The 15043-nt window shown below is 36.3% G+C and overlaps 3 protein-coding genes across 3 annotated transcripts; 2 read left to right on the top strand and 1 right to left on the bottom strand.

Annotated features, from left to right (window-relative positions):
* Positions 1-1782: 1782 nt before the first annotated feature.
* HO133_001089 (uncharacterized protein) lies at positions 1783-2913 on the top strand (the record flags this gene model as incomplete). The annotated part of the gene is made up of 1 exon (XM_037292021.1): positions 1783-2913. One exon carries the CDS (start codon positions 1783-1785, stop codon positions 2911-2913), a length of 1131 nt encoding a protein of 376 aa, XP_037152383.1.
* A 5218-nt stretch (positions 2914-8131) lies between these two features.
* Positions 8132-8626, bottom strand: HO133_001088 (uncharacterized protein; the record flags this gene model as incomplete). Its single annotated transcript, XM_037292020.1, has 1 exon — positions 8132-8626. The coding sequence occupies one exon, from the start codon at positions 8624-8626 to the stop codon at positions 8132-8134; it is 495 nt and encodes a 164-aa protein (XP_037152382.1).
* A 96-nt stretch (positions 8627-8722) lies between these two features.
* Positions 8723-9804, top strand: HO133_001087 (uncharacterized protein; the record flags this gene model as incomplete). The annotated part of the gene is made up of 2 exons (XM_037292019.1): positions 8723-8906; positions 8951-9804. The coding sequence occupies 2 exons, from the start codon at positions 8723-8725 to the stop codon at positions 9802-9804; spliced, it is 1038 nt and encodes a 345-aa protein (XP_037152381.1).
* Between the last annotated feature and the right edge of the window lie 5239 nt (positions 9805-15043).

The raw sequence follows: 15043 nt of genomic DNA, 5'->3' as shown, positions 1-15043 counted from the left end.
CTGATTCAATGCCATAACAGCCAGTCTCTTTTTTCCCCTTCTCCGATTCCCTTCCATCGTCATGGTCTTGAGCTTCGGATGACGCTTATTGCCACTTCGCAGCAGAAGCACCCCGAATCTGAACATCTCGTTCGTGATTTGTCCAATTCAAGGCTTCTATTCGAACCCCACCTGTAGGACTCATTGTGCAAATGAAACTCCTCGAGCGAGGACGGAAGTTTATCTGCAAGCGGAAAGCCCCTCCTCACGAGCGGATATTCTATCCTCAAGTACTTCAAGACAATAATTTGCATAGATATTCCGATGCCGGCCGAGTTGCCTTCATTCGATCTTCGATCGAGTCGAGTGAAAACGATTCGGTTGCGTTCAAGGAGAGCACATCGGAGAGCAATCGGAACGATCTGGTCCGTGTTGTGCAAGTTGCCCTGCCAGGACTAGGTAAATGAGTCAAAGCGAGTTGAATCGACTCAACTCAAGACTTTCTCTTCATCCAGAGCGCAGTCCTGGAGGTCCAACTCGGTGATATTCGAGTCCCGTTCTCCAGAGAATTTGCATGTTTCCCGCTATTCGAGTTTTTCGCCGTCTTTGAGTCCATAAGCTTTGAGACTCCTTATGGACGGTAGACTGAAGAGTATCCTGAAGAGTTCCCATTGGTGCGGTCTTTTGTGCAGGAGCGGCTCCGACAGCTCTATTGATGTAAGGTTTGAAAGTATTGCTGGGCTCGGAGATCTCTCAACTGCTTGAATGAATAGAAGGAAAGTCGGCTGATCGACCGCCACCCCATGAATCTTGAAGCTGGCAAGGTTTGAATGCTTTGTTAGGAGACTGCCAAGAAGTGGAGCTTGGCGACCACTCTTCACAAACTGAGTCCAGATTGGGACTGAATGGGGATACAGACGCTTTGAATCTCTGACCGCTTGCTGAAGACGACCCAGTGTTTTTTCGAGTATCGGTTGAACTGAGGCCGTTTATACCAACCCGTATGGCGATGGGTTCCGTACACGCTCAGGCGAGCCTTGAACCCTCGCTCGCTCTCGAAGCTATTGTGCCAACTTTGAATGGCTAAATTCTTGACGTAGCAGGCAAGACATTGATTGTCGGTGACGAGCGCGAGCAATTGAATTTTTTTAGGTAGCGGGTCCGTCAGGATCCGCCTGCCAGAGCCGACTGTGAGTCACCGACTGAAGTGAGCTGTCTCTTGAGCCGCTGGTGTTCTGGAAGGATGTTGATGGCAAGGGATCGGATTCGCGAGCAGCCTAGACTACACCTCTCGATATCGGCAGGTAAGGTCATATAACTCCATATCTGCATACCGAGCTCCGGTGCGAGGTTGGCTAAAAATCACGATTTGTGTTCTGTGCTCAAGGTTCCCACCGCTTTTTATATATCTCAGAGTATCACGAGGAGCGACAGAGTGAGATGGAGTGCGCCTTACCTACCAAGCTATACAGATGCCTGCATCAGTTCCACTGGACCAACGCATGTGAGTGTTTTGTATTTGATATAGATGTGAGCGTCTTAAGAGTGTGTACGCGAGGGTTTGGTGACAATGGGGAGCTTCATGCTTAGCGTCGGGCTTGGCACCCCGTTTCTCCGGCTAAGGATAGAGTACCGAGAGTGGGCACACCCAAATACGTCACTGTCAGTGTCACGATTATGCAGATCTGACTAACCGTGTCTTTCCGTCATGAATACTCTTTTATGTTCCGAAGACGAGCATGTCTTGCAGGGTACTACTGGAACAATCTATTCAAACCCATTCCTCAGCACTCCATATCCACCATGACTCGGTCAAACCCTCCCTCAGGCCTCTGGAAGCCAACCCACCTTGAACGCCTGTACTATGGCCCTTCCTCAGTTCACGACAATCTAGTCTCCTGCCTACCCTCATCATCCTCCAAAGCGTTTATCATCACCGGCTCCTCACTCGCCACCAAAACACCCCTCATCCAGCAAGTCGAGAAGCTCCTGACCTCGAAGCACCATGCAGGCACCTTCTCCAATATCAAGCAGCATGCTCCAGTGGCACAGCTGGATGAGGCAACAGATGCGGTGCAGAAAGACTCTTCCATCGATACCATCATTAGCATTGGAGGCGGCAGCCCCATTGACTCAGCCAAAGCCATCTCCTACAGGACTCATGAGAAATCGAACAAATATCTCTATCACATCGCCATACCTACGACGCTGAGCGCGGCCGAGTGTACGATGGGTGCAGGATACACGGCAGCGGATGGCAAAAAGACTGGCGTTGGAGGTCCGGAGCTGGTACCGAACGTCATCATCTACGATGCAAAATTCGCGTTGGAGACCCCGCAAAGGCTCTGGCTGTCTACGGCTATACGATCGCTGGACCACGCGGTAGAACTCTTATATCACCCAAAAGCTGCAGAGGCCCCTGCGAAATCGTTGGTTCTGAGCGCGATCGAGGGACTTTTCACCTACCTTCCCAAGTCCAAGGCGGAGCCAAAGAATGAGGACTACATCACAAGGCTACAACTGGCATCCTTCAACTCGCTCTTTCCCATAGGACTGGATATGGGGGGTGGTCTAGGGCTCAGTCACGCGATGGGTTATGCTCTTGGGTCGCCTTACGGCATACCCCACGGTATTACGTCTTGCATTTCACTGGCCGGCGTTGTACGGCTGAAGGCGGAGAACCCAGAAGATGCAGCTCAGGTTGCCAGAGCATTACCATACATTGGACAGAGCAAAAGTGGAGACGATAAAAAAGATGCCCTCAAGGTGGCCGATGCCATCGAGAAGCTAGTTAAGGATTTGGGCCTGGAGAGTAGACTCAAGGATTACAATGTTGGTAGTGACCAGGTATCCGTGGTGGCGAAGACGGCAACAAAGTCGGAGTCAGGGCCGTTGTATGATGGTGTAGCGAAGATTGTAGAAAGTAAGCTATGAATAGAAAATTAAATAGCCAGCCCTTGATGGCTGCTTACCAGCCACACCTTTCCTTCATTTCTTAGTTTGGGGTCGGACAACTCCTCAGCTCGGAAAAGACACAAATTTCAACTCTCGTGAGGAGATAACCCCAAGTTTCTCAGCTCTGGAGGATGATTAAAGTTGCAATCTGCAATACCTTGGAAGGGAGACCAGTGTTTAAGTTGTCAACGCAGACGGATGTGGATGTGGGAGTATGATCCGATGATATTAACGAAATGAGCGTCTCAGATGAAACTTCAATACGTTTCCATTCAAAAACGCGTAACCATAACACCTGCTCTAGGATAGGAAAGGTTTCCAAGACACAGATCCGAGGACCAAAACATCTCATCCAAAGCGACTCCGGTTCTGTCAGGTAGGGTGAGCGCTAGGAATATGGTGGAACAAGAAGAGCATTGGTAGTGTGTAGGAAGGACATTGATGTCTATGGGAGCAGTTGCAGGCTACCTTATCTCGCGGGTGATAAAAAGGATAGCTTTTATACCTCAGTTAATGCTAAGAAAAATATTATTAGTATACTTATAAGGTGGCTAAGCTAGATTTATATAATAGTTATATTAAAATAAAGCGCGATAATACTAATATCTTACTATTATTATCGCTATCGTCGAAGATCTCTTAGCTATATTCGCTAATATTATTATTAATTAAGATAAGATTTATATAAAAGATATAGCGAAGTTTATATTATAATAAAAGATTTTATTATTATCTTTCTAGATAAAGAATAATTTAATAAGACTAGACGAAATTTAAGTAAAAAGATATTATTATTATTATAATATCTCGAAGCTATTAAAGCGAAATCTAATAAAAAAATCATCGCTATTATTTTAATATCTCTAGCGTCTTAAAATAAAATCTATCTCATTATCACTTTATAGAGATTTTATTAAAGATTTAGCTAGCTATCTAACTCTTATTCTTATTATTTACTAAGATCTTTATAAAGTTAATAGATATCTATAATTTAAATACGTTATAATTAATATTAATAAGATCTTTTAAAATTAATTAAAATCTCTATTAACGAATTAATTTAATAATCTTTCTAAATATAATAATTCATAATATCGAGATATAAGCTTTATTATTATTCTTCTATAACGCGATATTTTTTTTAATTCGTAGAATTTAATCTTAATCTTATCGAGTATCTTATATATCTTAAGTATATACTTATTAAAATCGTTTAATTTCTTATAGATATTCTTAATAACGTATTTTTTTATTATAAACTTATAGATCTTAAAGCTTCCCTTTTAAAATATATAGATCTATCGCTCTTAATCGCTATCGCTAAAAATATTATTTATAAAATAAAATTATTAGAAATAAAAGTATAGAAGCTAATATTAACGATAAAAGAGATATTAATAAGAGAGATTATTCGTTAAATCTTCTTTCGATATTTTATCTAAATAATTAATAAATAAAGCTATTTAAAAATAGAATAGATATATCTTCTTCTATAATATCTCTCGCTTTTCGAATTGACTTAATAAGAAGCTCTTATATCGACTTAGAAAACTTTATTAATACGGGATATTAAGTATATTTAATCGTCTTATAAACTTATTATTTAAGTATAATCTTATAATAATAAAGCTTCTATTAATTATCGATCTTTAGAATATATAATACTATATTAATAAGACTAAATTTAAATATAGTTTCTTTACTCTTCTTATAAATCTTAAGTAAATAATATTATAATTCGATTAAATTTATATCTAAAATCTAAAGTAGTAAGTATAAATATTATTTAATATAATATCTTTAAAGCTTTCTAGTTTTTAGCTATTAACGCTTAATATATTTTTATTAATCTTTTAGAGTAATATTTAATATTATATTAATTAATTCTAGATAGTTAATATATATAAATTAAAAGTAGAGTACTTTATAAAGATATTTAAAGGACTTTTTATAGTTATTAATATTTAACTCTTATTTTAATATTTATTATAATATCGATAATATAGTAGATATTAAATCTCTTATTTATTTATCTCTAAATTATAAAAGACTAGCTTAATAACTCGCTATTTAATTAAAGAGTTATTAATAATTATATATCGAAGAAGCTAGCTATCTCTTTCTTTATATTATTTCTTTATTATATATAAAAATATTATTATAATATTATTATTCTCGAATTAAAAGATTATATAAGCGTATAAAATCTATTATTTATATTTATTACGAGTTACTATAATAAATAGCTTTTATTTAAAATTATTAGTATTATATATAAAATCTATAAGAGCGAGGTATTTTTATTTTTTTAGAAAATTGATATAAGCTAGTCAAATAGAGTTAGCGTAAATTAGTAAGAAATTAAAATACTATTATTAAAAAATATTTTTTTATTTATATTTCTTCGTAAATATAGTTATATAAGTAATCTTATTATTAATCTATCTTATAACGATAATATTCTAAATAAAGATATTTTTCTAACTCTTTAGACTAGTTAAATAAATCTCTTACTACTCTAATTAATTTACTTTAACTTTATAAATTTAATTATCTAAATACGCTCTTTTAAACTTAGTCTTAACGTTATAAATATAAATAAGATTAAGATATTTATTTTTAATAGCCTTTAGAGCGTTAAGATTAACTATTTATTTAATTCTCTTTATAACTTAATAGACTTAAGCTATCTTATATTCTTAAGCTATTTATTTACTTACGACGTTTATAATAAATAAATTAATCTTAATAGCGTTTATAAAGTCTAGCGTATAATTATAAATTAAATAATAAGTCTTATTCTCGTAAAAAAATAGTATAATTAATATAAGAATATTACGATTAGATAGATTATAGTACTTAATTATTTTTATCTTTATCCCGTAGAACTAATATATTCGAAGATTCTTATTTTAATAGCTATAAGTCTTAGACTTAATAGTCTTTTTATATAGACGATATTATTAATAGAATAACTAAGTATCTAATTTAATAATAGAATTATTAAGCTTATTATATATCTAGAAGTTATTTATAAATAGTTATAAGTAGACGAATTTCTTAGTTATTTACTAAATCTTCTCTCTTATATTAAATAGAATCTAATAAATTATTTTAATATTCGATAATAAGACTATAATTATTAATCTTAAATAAGAGATAACTACTTTATTAACACGCGTTTTTCTTCGCTTAATTCTCTTATAAGACTCTTTCTAATCTATCGACGCGTTTAAAAAGATTTTAATTTTATATTTTAAGAAGAAAGAGAAGAAAGAAATAATAAATTTTAATAATAATAATCTAGACGCGTTAGAATATATAGCCCTACTCTATTCGCTATCGCTATTATTATTTTTCTCTTTCTATATTAGAGATAAAAAATTATTATTTAAAAACTTCGTCTTCGAACTATAATCTCGATTAATACTCTTTAGATTATTATTATATTAATTTAACTTCTTTTAAGTATTCTCGAAGTTCTTATATTAAGAGAGTTAACGAATATAAAAAGAGAATAATATTAAGGTTATTAGAAATAGTATATATAAAGATTTAATAATAGTAAAATATAAAAGAGATAGAAAAATAGAGGATAGCGATAGCGAGATATAGAAAAGACGATAAGATCAGCTAGGACGTATCCTCTATTTATTACTATAATCTCTTACTAATTAGGGGAATATAGCTATATCGATCTAATAACTCTCCGATATCGTATACTAGCGTTGGCTAAGGTTTAAAAGGAACCACAAAAAGATCGGAACGCCAAGCCAGACTACTGCGCGGAGACACACATACAAATTTCTATGTATCTCTCTGTTCTAGTATCCTGTCATTGCTCCTTTACCGTCTATGACTGCTTGTAATTTATTTGGCATACTATCCACTCTCTCGTTAATAAAACGATCTGGAAATATTAGTCCACCCCTCATCAATTAGTGCCTTGGTCGTACTGTTGTCAGTGCGGGCTTGGCGTTCCGATCTTTTTGTCACATAGAGCTACCGTAGCCATAGCGACCAACTGTTCACAATGTCTCTAGAGTCAGGCTTCTTGACGCTAAACTGTAAACAGCTAGACCAACAAACACAAACTTGAATCCCAGGTTCTCAAATGTGATCGGATCGAAGTAAGGCGTCCCGCCAAGATTCAATGGTGTTTCATCATTGCCAGACACCACCCTCTCAAGGCTCACAAATTATACTACTGTGACTAACGGCCACCGTTATTGGGGGCCTTCCATACTTTTCGGGGTCAAATACATAGGTACCCTCCTTCTTTGGCACCATCTATCCCACTGATTTCTACATCTCCGCCTACCGCTTATACTTCAGCTTCTACCCATACCTTTGTTGTACTTTTCTTGCGACTTGCCATGGTGTCGGTGCTGGTTGCGCAACGGAAGTACGAGAGAGAGCGTACGAAGAGAGGAAGAATCGCGGGTGGAGCGACCAACAAGGGCTTGTGGGGGTAAAGAAGTAGAAAGACGGTCGAAGGGAAGAGGACGAGGAGAGGTTTATGTAATCATCGTCTCATCCCGGGCAAGGCCAGCTGTGTGCGGAGAGGCAGACTCACAGGCCGGTCCTGAGCGTGAGGGAGCAGGACCAGGAGCAAACGGGCGGTGGCTTGAAGCAATGAAGCACGGAAGGAGCGACCAGCAGAGGACCTCTCGAGCCATACACCTGGCGAGTATCGACATTCGGCGAATGGTGGAAATGGGGCAAAATGTGGGCATGTGGCACAGCTTCCCGCCCCCACCAGGATTTCCTTTATTATTAAAACCTGATGGATGAAATCTATGATGCGTGCGAAAATTTATATGTTCCTTCTGAAGCTCATACTGGACATTGTCATCACGAAGAAGTTCAGAAGCTTTTGATATCTATCGAGCTTCTTATCCATCTTACTTTCAACTTACTTCCAACCATAGAACGGGAACCCAAGAAGAAAGTCGGTCCGACCCTGGGCGCTTTTCCCCTGTTGGTTTGGTAGTGACGGTAGAGGGAGCGTCTAAAGAGTTACCAACTCCCTCAAAGCTACTTTAAATATTTCTCAAGTATTAATTATTACCCTTTCGACCTTCGTATCGAAATTCGAGAGTGCGAGGCCAAGCGCGCCTACCCAACATGGTTGGAATCCCCGGCACTTCCAAAGGCTGCACCACTTGCAGAAGACGGAAAGTCCGCGTAAGCCAATCTAATTCCCAATTCCCAACCTCCTTTGACTTTCTGTCCCCCGAGATCCAACGCGCTGAAAAGAAGAGTACCCTAGTGCGATCTCAAGACCCCATGTTGCGCCCGCTGCACCAATACTGGAAGGAAGTGTGAGGGATACGTCAGAGACTGGCGGCAAAGAATGGCCGAGACGTCTGTCAAACAGACTGCCGATACCCGTATCGTCTTCCAGCCCAACGGCGCCAATGCCTTTGACAATCAGATCATATCTCTCTTCTGGGAGAGGTACATCCCCTCCACTGACGAGAGCGTTTCTGATGGCTCCCCCTGCGGCTGGCTTCAACAAGTCATTTCTTCCCCCAGCCCGCCAGACACAGACGCCTTGCAGCTGTCGCTCAAGGCTTTGACCATTACTAGGCTGGGTCGGATGAATCAGGACGATAGGCTGGCTCTGCAAGGGCAATCGTGCTATGTTCGTGCCTTGCACCAGCTGCAAAAGGCTCTGAGGTCTGATCATGCTGTGGGGCAAGATGAAACATTTGCGGCGGGTTACGTCCTGGCACTTCATGAGGTGAGTGAGAGCTGGCCTGATTAGATGGGGCCAAGTGCTGACATGGCAAAGCTGTTCGAATCCGAGTCGCTCGTGACGTCCATGGAAGCATGGAGGAAGCACATGACTGGTTTAGAAGCACTGGTGTCGTTGCGGGGCCCTCAAAAACATCGCTCTCCGTTGGGCCGAGCACTCCTGGAGGAGTTCCGTGCTTCATTGGCAAGTCTACTTCAACGCCTATACACATGTATAAAAATAATAATTCTCCTTAGATGATAACGTGTCTGCAAGACCGTAGAGCATCCGTCCTAGCAACCCCGAAGTGGCTAGCACAAGACTGGGACGAAACATCGAACAGCCTCCACCCATCAATTTACGACAAAGGCCTCGTCCTAGCCTCTCTCCTGGAGGAAATAGATAGGGCAGATCTCTCATCTGCCAACGACTCAACCCAGTTCTACTTCCTCCAACGATGCCTCGGCATGGACACTGATCTTGACATCTGGTACGAAGAGTTCCTCATCCGGACCCCATCATCATCACACTGGCCGACGCCAACGATAATTCGTTCCGACTCCCCCAGCTCAAACCTTGGCCCCAAGGGACAAACCCGGCTCTCTTTTACAAATCTGTCCATCGCCAGCACGACAGTCACATTCTGGGCTCTCAAGATCACAATAAGCAACACCATAGCGACGACGTGCTCCACCATCCTCTCATCCAACTCCCGCAGACAAAGTGTCGTATCCCTCGATACTGTCGACTCGATTTCTACCGGTCTCGATCAGGTACCGGACAACTCCGATCCGGCTTCGACTCCCGATGAAGTAACCGCCAAGGCGCAACGGCTATCGAATCAGTACAACTTCGTTCAACGTATAGATTTTGCGACGCTTATCGTGCGATCGATGCCTTATTGTTTAAACTTCAACATGGGCTTGCTAGGGCCGCAAAGGGCCTTCTTCGCATTGCGCACGGCGCTTGGTATGTTGAGGAGCAACCCGAGTCCGGAGCAGAAATGGGTCAAATCGAACCATAAAAAATTGGCCGAGAGGTACGTGAGATCGATGCGGGAACTTCGCTGCAGCGGCATAAATCTTCCTTCTTTAAGAATGCATTCTCCAACATTCGCTGCTCTTTCCTAACGCTCACCAGTATAACCTTATCCACGAATTCTTTCTGGCAACCTACGATGAGCTTTCGACCAGTAGGCCGTTACGTATAAAACGGCCGAGCCTCTCCCCCGGCGTTGCTGGGTAGACCCGGCGTCACTACCGCCACGACGTCCTGTCCACCGTCCCAAGGGGTACGCCCCCGTCTCATCATCTTTCATCCACACCCCAGGTCGACGCTAACCAGCCCACCAGACCCTCCGGAATCTATCTTGCATCAGCGTATCTAGCGAAAGCGATCATTGGCGTACAATTGTCGCGATCTATCAGGCGAATATACGGTAGGATGGTGTCTTGGCGCGATATCGATACCCCGCGAGGTGTACCGGTACAATATCTATATATCACCAACGGAAATCTCTCTCACTCAGATCCAAATCCCTACCCGTAATCATCTCCTCCGAATCCATCACACTGTAGGTACCCCCGGCCGTAGAGAACAAGCAGCCAAGGCATTATTCCAGCACCCAAAGCCCGCTAAGCGTAACCTGACGTACGGTACCCACGTCTCCAGCCTCGTGGCGTCGACTTGGAGGGGTGTTCCAATCTCAGTATTCGCAACAGTGGGACTGTGGGTTAGTGGGTCCATCATGAGGCCATAGCGTTGGTGGTTGTTTGATCAACCGTTCCATCAATATGCGATATGCGATAGTAGGGAGACAGGCTCGGTGTCGATTAAATAAATTGTAGAGAGACTAATTCTCGCATATGCAACTACTAAGAGAAATATATACTTTTCTTATTATCTATAGCTATTTAATAATCTATTATTCCTCCTTCTAATTATATTACATCTTTAAGTCTCTTAGATATACTTTTTATTAAGTTATTAATTTATTTCTAATTTATCGAGTTTTAGTCTTCTTAAAGAATATTTATTAATAATTATTTATCTTAATAAGAATACTTTTATATATTCGCCTTCGAGCTTTAAAATATATTCTTAATTAAGACTAAATCTAGCGAATCGTAGTAATTAAAATAATAGTTTATCTTCTTTTTATTCTTTTACTTAGCTATAATACTATTCTTTCTTATCTTAAAATCTTTATTATAATTTAAAATATTATCTTCTTTTAAATAGAAATAGTTATTTTATTATAATAGATCTTATATATAATAGCCTCGTTATTATTACTAGAAATCTTATAAAAAAGAAGCTTTAATTCTTTAAAATTATAGTTAATTATAGTCTATATATATACTTTAAAGTAATTCTTTTCTAAAGAAGTATTCTAATATTAAATATTATCGTAACGATATTATATTAATTTACTATATTTACGAATAATCTAGAATTATTCTTTAAAGCTAAATTTAACGTAAAACTTATTTATAAAATATACTCTTTATTAGTACTATAGCTTCGGATATTTAATATATATATTATATATCTACTTATTATAACATCTGTAAATCTGAAAAGTTTCTGCAAAATTTGAAATTGCTGATCGCGCGTGTATCGCGGAAATTATAAAATTCGTTAGATTAGTAAATCTAATTAGAATTCGTCTAAATTTCGCTAATTTAATAACTATTCTAATCTTTTTCGTTAATTCTATTAGTTTAATAGTAATACGTATAAAAAAAGAAAAGTTCTAATAATCGACGTTGTAACGATAAGGTTCTACGATAATAAGTATCAATATCAACTCAAATTTAACTACGGAATTAAACGATTTAATAAAATTAGTCGCGTAGATAATACTCTAATATAGCGTATAATAATGCGTATATTAATAATAATACATATTGATATCATATGTATATAGAATAGTACTTAGAGTATATTAGAGTGCATTACGCAAAAATTTTAAAGTTGCTAAACTGGTAGAACTGGCGGAAAGGATTAAACATAGGCAAAGTCTGCTTAATAGGCTAAATCGTGCTTATGATGCGGACCCGGCGGAAATCGTGCGGAAATTCACTTTTCAGATTTGCAGATGATGTCTCTTTAATATAAGAAGATAAATATTCTTTTAAAGTTGTTAGGATCAGCATAGGTGCGATACTAGTATGAGTGAGGTAGAACGAGGATAATAAGGCTACCGAACTATGTAGGTAGGAAGGAGACATAATATAGTAGGAGATGCCTCCGCCAAGGCCCGCTAGCCATAGGGCTAAGTGATGTATTAAGGGTACGCTCGTAACACTACCCCCCTCTCAATAGCCATGGCCCCCATGGCTGGTAGACCGGAGATGCACGCCCATTGCTTGCCCTGTGTCTCCAAACATCCATAGTCCGTGTAGGCCTCGACCGGAGAGGATTTTGCCGAAGTGTAGTGGTAGCAGTCGAAAACATCGGATGGTTTCAATTCGTTCAAAAAGACCATGTCCTTGCCGGATCGCATGCTGGTCTTGACTGTGCCATCCATCCCTGCCACAGAGATCCTGGAGATGTTGGCCATATCTTGCCTGCGTGCCAGCAAGATTCTCCGAGTCCTTCTCCTTACCCAGTCTGCTCGTTATAGTCCTTTACTTTTTTCGCCTTCAACATCTACTGGTAGCCTGGCCTGGGAGCTTTACTGTAGATTTGCCCTATGTCTCTTATGCTCTTATTATTAAGTTTATCGGTAGAACTAAAGAAAATCCAACGCATGCATGTGTTATTCTTTAATACCTGTTAGCAGCCTGGCCTGGGAGCTTTATTGTAGATTTGCTCTATGTCTTCTATGCTCTTATTATTAAGTCTATTCTTTTTATTCTTTATCTTAACTTTGCTGATTCGTGGGTTTAGTAGGAAGGTAGAGAAGAATCGAATATATTAAATGCCATTTGATAGTAGGCTTTACTATATATATATTATCGATATACTTAGTAAAGAGATTAAATCGTAGTCGTTTTATCGAGTCTATTTCTATCGTTATTATAGTAGACTTATTATATATATTATCGACATACTTAATAAAGAGATCGTACGTTTACTATTATTATAGTAGACTTACTATATAGAATTTATAACGATTTCTTTCTATTATTAATTCGCTAGTTATACGAATAATTTCTATATCTTATTTATCTCTCGTCTACTATTTTAGCGAGGCCGTTTCGCTATTTCGTAAGACTCTTTAAAATCGAGTTATCCGTCTAATGAGCTTATCTAGAAATACGATATTATTAAAGCCTCTATTAGCGTATTTCTTTAAATTTATTCGCTAATTCGAATAGAGTATATTTAATTATATTTCTCTTCGTTAAGTATATAAAGAAGCTTTATTATAATATTAAGACTAGTATAAATACGATACTAGTATAAGTAAGATAGAATAAGAATAATAAGACTATCGAACTATATAGATAGAAAGAAGATATAATATAGTAGAAGATATCTTCGCTAAGGCTCGCTAGCTATAGAGCTAAGTAGTATATTAAGAATACGCTCGTAATAAAAGTAATCTTATATTTATTAGTATATATAAAAGAATAAGATAGAGCTAAGCTTAAAAATCTTGAATTTATATATATAGTCAATTATTAATTCGAGTTCGCTACGCTTTTTAGCTAGATCGGCTAACTTATCGCGGGTAAATAAATTAGCGTTCGCAACTATCAAAATTTCACGCCTCCCTTATTAAAAAAATAGATGTATATTATTATTAACACATAGAATAACTTTTTTATTTTCTATTAAAATTTTGAGATTTTTTTTTTAAATTTTAAAACGCTATTTATACTTTCCGAATTTTTAAGAATTTTAAAATTTAATTTTATAATTATTAAAGCGTAAGGAATTCAAATATCGCTTATTAAAGTTCGCTTATTAAAGATCGCTTATCTACTTACTCGATAGCTCTAATTAAAAAAAAAAATTATAAATTTAATTTATAGATCTTTACTCGTTATATCTTAATACTTTATATATAATATACTATATAATAATTATAAATATATTAAGATTAAGTTTCTATCTAATAGTAATTAAAGTTATTTCTTTAACTTTTATTTTAATCTTATTCTCTTATAATAAATAATTCGCTTCTTATACTTAAACTTTAATTATTTTATTTTTATAATCTTAAATTTTAATACGATCTTAATAAGCGTATATATATATTAATACTTTCGATTAAATTAAATTATATTTAACTCGTTCTTTAACGTTAAAAAACTCGAAGATCTATAAGAGTAAAAGTACTCGAAGCGAATTAATAGACTCGCTTACGTCGCTTACTAGACTATAAGCTACGTAGCTAAGACGAGTATTTAATATACTTAATAAAGTCTTAAATACTTATAAGTTTTCTTTTCTCTTCTTCTTTCTTTAGTTATTAATTTATTTAATAATTAATCTATTTATTTTATTAATTATATATCTAAATCTCGTAATTATATAATTACTATATAGTTCTATTAAAAAAGATTTTATTATCTTATAGTTCTAATAACTTTATTTATATAGAGTTATCTAATTTAGTTATAATAAATAACTTATAAGTTAATTCTATTAACTTAGTTTCTCGTATTATTAGAAGTAGCTCGTAAAGCTTTTACGAGCGTATCTCTAACGAGATTAATCTACTCTAGGCTACTATTAGCCTTTAAATCTAATAGAAATATTTTATTATAATCTATTAACGACGTTTTTAACTTAATAAACGACTCTCGTTAGAATACGCCTATTACGTAATTAAGCGATTATAATATTAATTCTAATATTAATAAGAATTCTAATAATACTATCGACGGAAATAATAATCGCCGAAGCGTTATATCTAATAATTCTTTATTTATAAATAAAGACTCTTATTTTATAGATTTAATTTAAGTCTAACGCTATTAACTTCTAAAATTTAATATTAAGAAGTAATTAATTATTAAAAAATTTAAGCTAATTAAAATATAGAATATATAAAAATATCGTTATAAATATAGCGATAATTACTATTATAATTTAAATTATAAGAAGATAAGTATTATTAAGATATCTAATACGTAGTATCTTAGCAATTATAATTTAATAATTATATTTCTTTAAGACTATAATAATTTTATCGCCTCGGCGCTTTATATTAATTTCCATATAAATATAGAAAAGACTCGCTAGTTTTTTATCTTATTAATAAATACTAAGAAATAGATTTAATAAAATATTAAAGATATAATATTATACGATATTAGGAAATTTATCTAAAAGAAATATAAAGGATAATATTTAAATTAAGTTTATAATTTAATTATTAAATCTTATAACGTAGAACGCTAATTAATTAAA

This window comes from Letharia lupina (assembly GCF_014066315.1).
Source record: "Letharia lupina isolate WasteWater1 chromosome Unknown contig_11, whole genome shotgun sequence".
Taxonomy (NCBI): Eukaryota; Fungi; Ascomycota; class Lecanoromycetes; order Lecanorales; family Parmeliaceae; genus Letharia; species Letharia lupina.
Note: the sequence above shows the minus strand (reverse complement) of the source record. Positions and strands in the feature narration are given on the sequence as shown.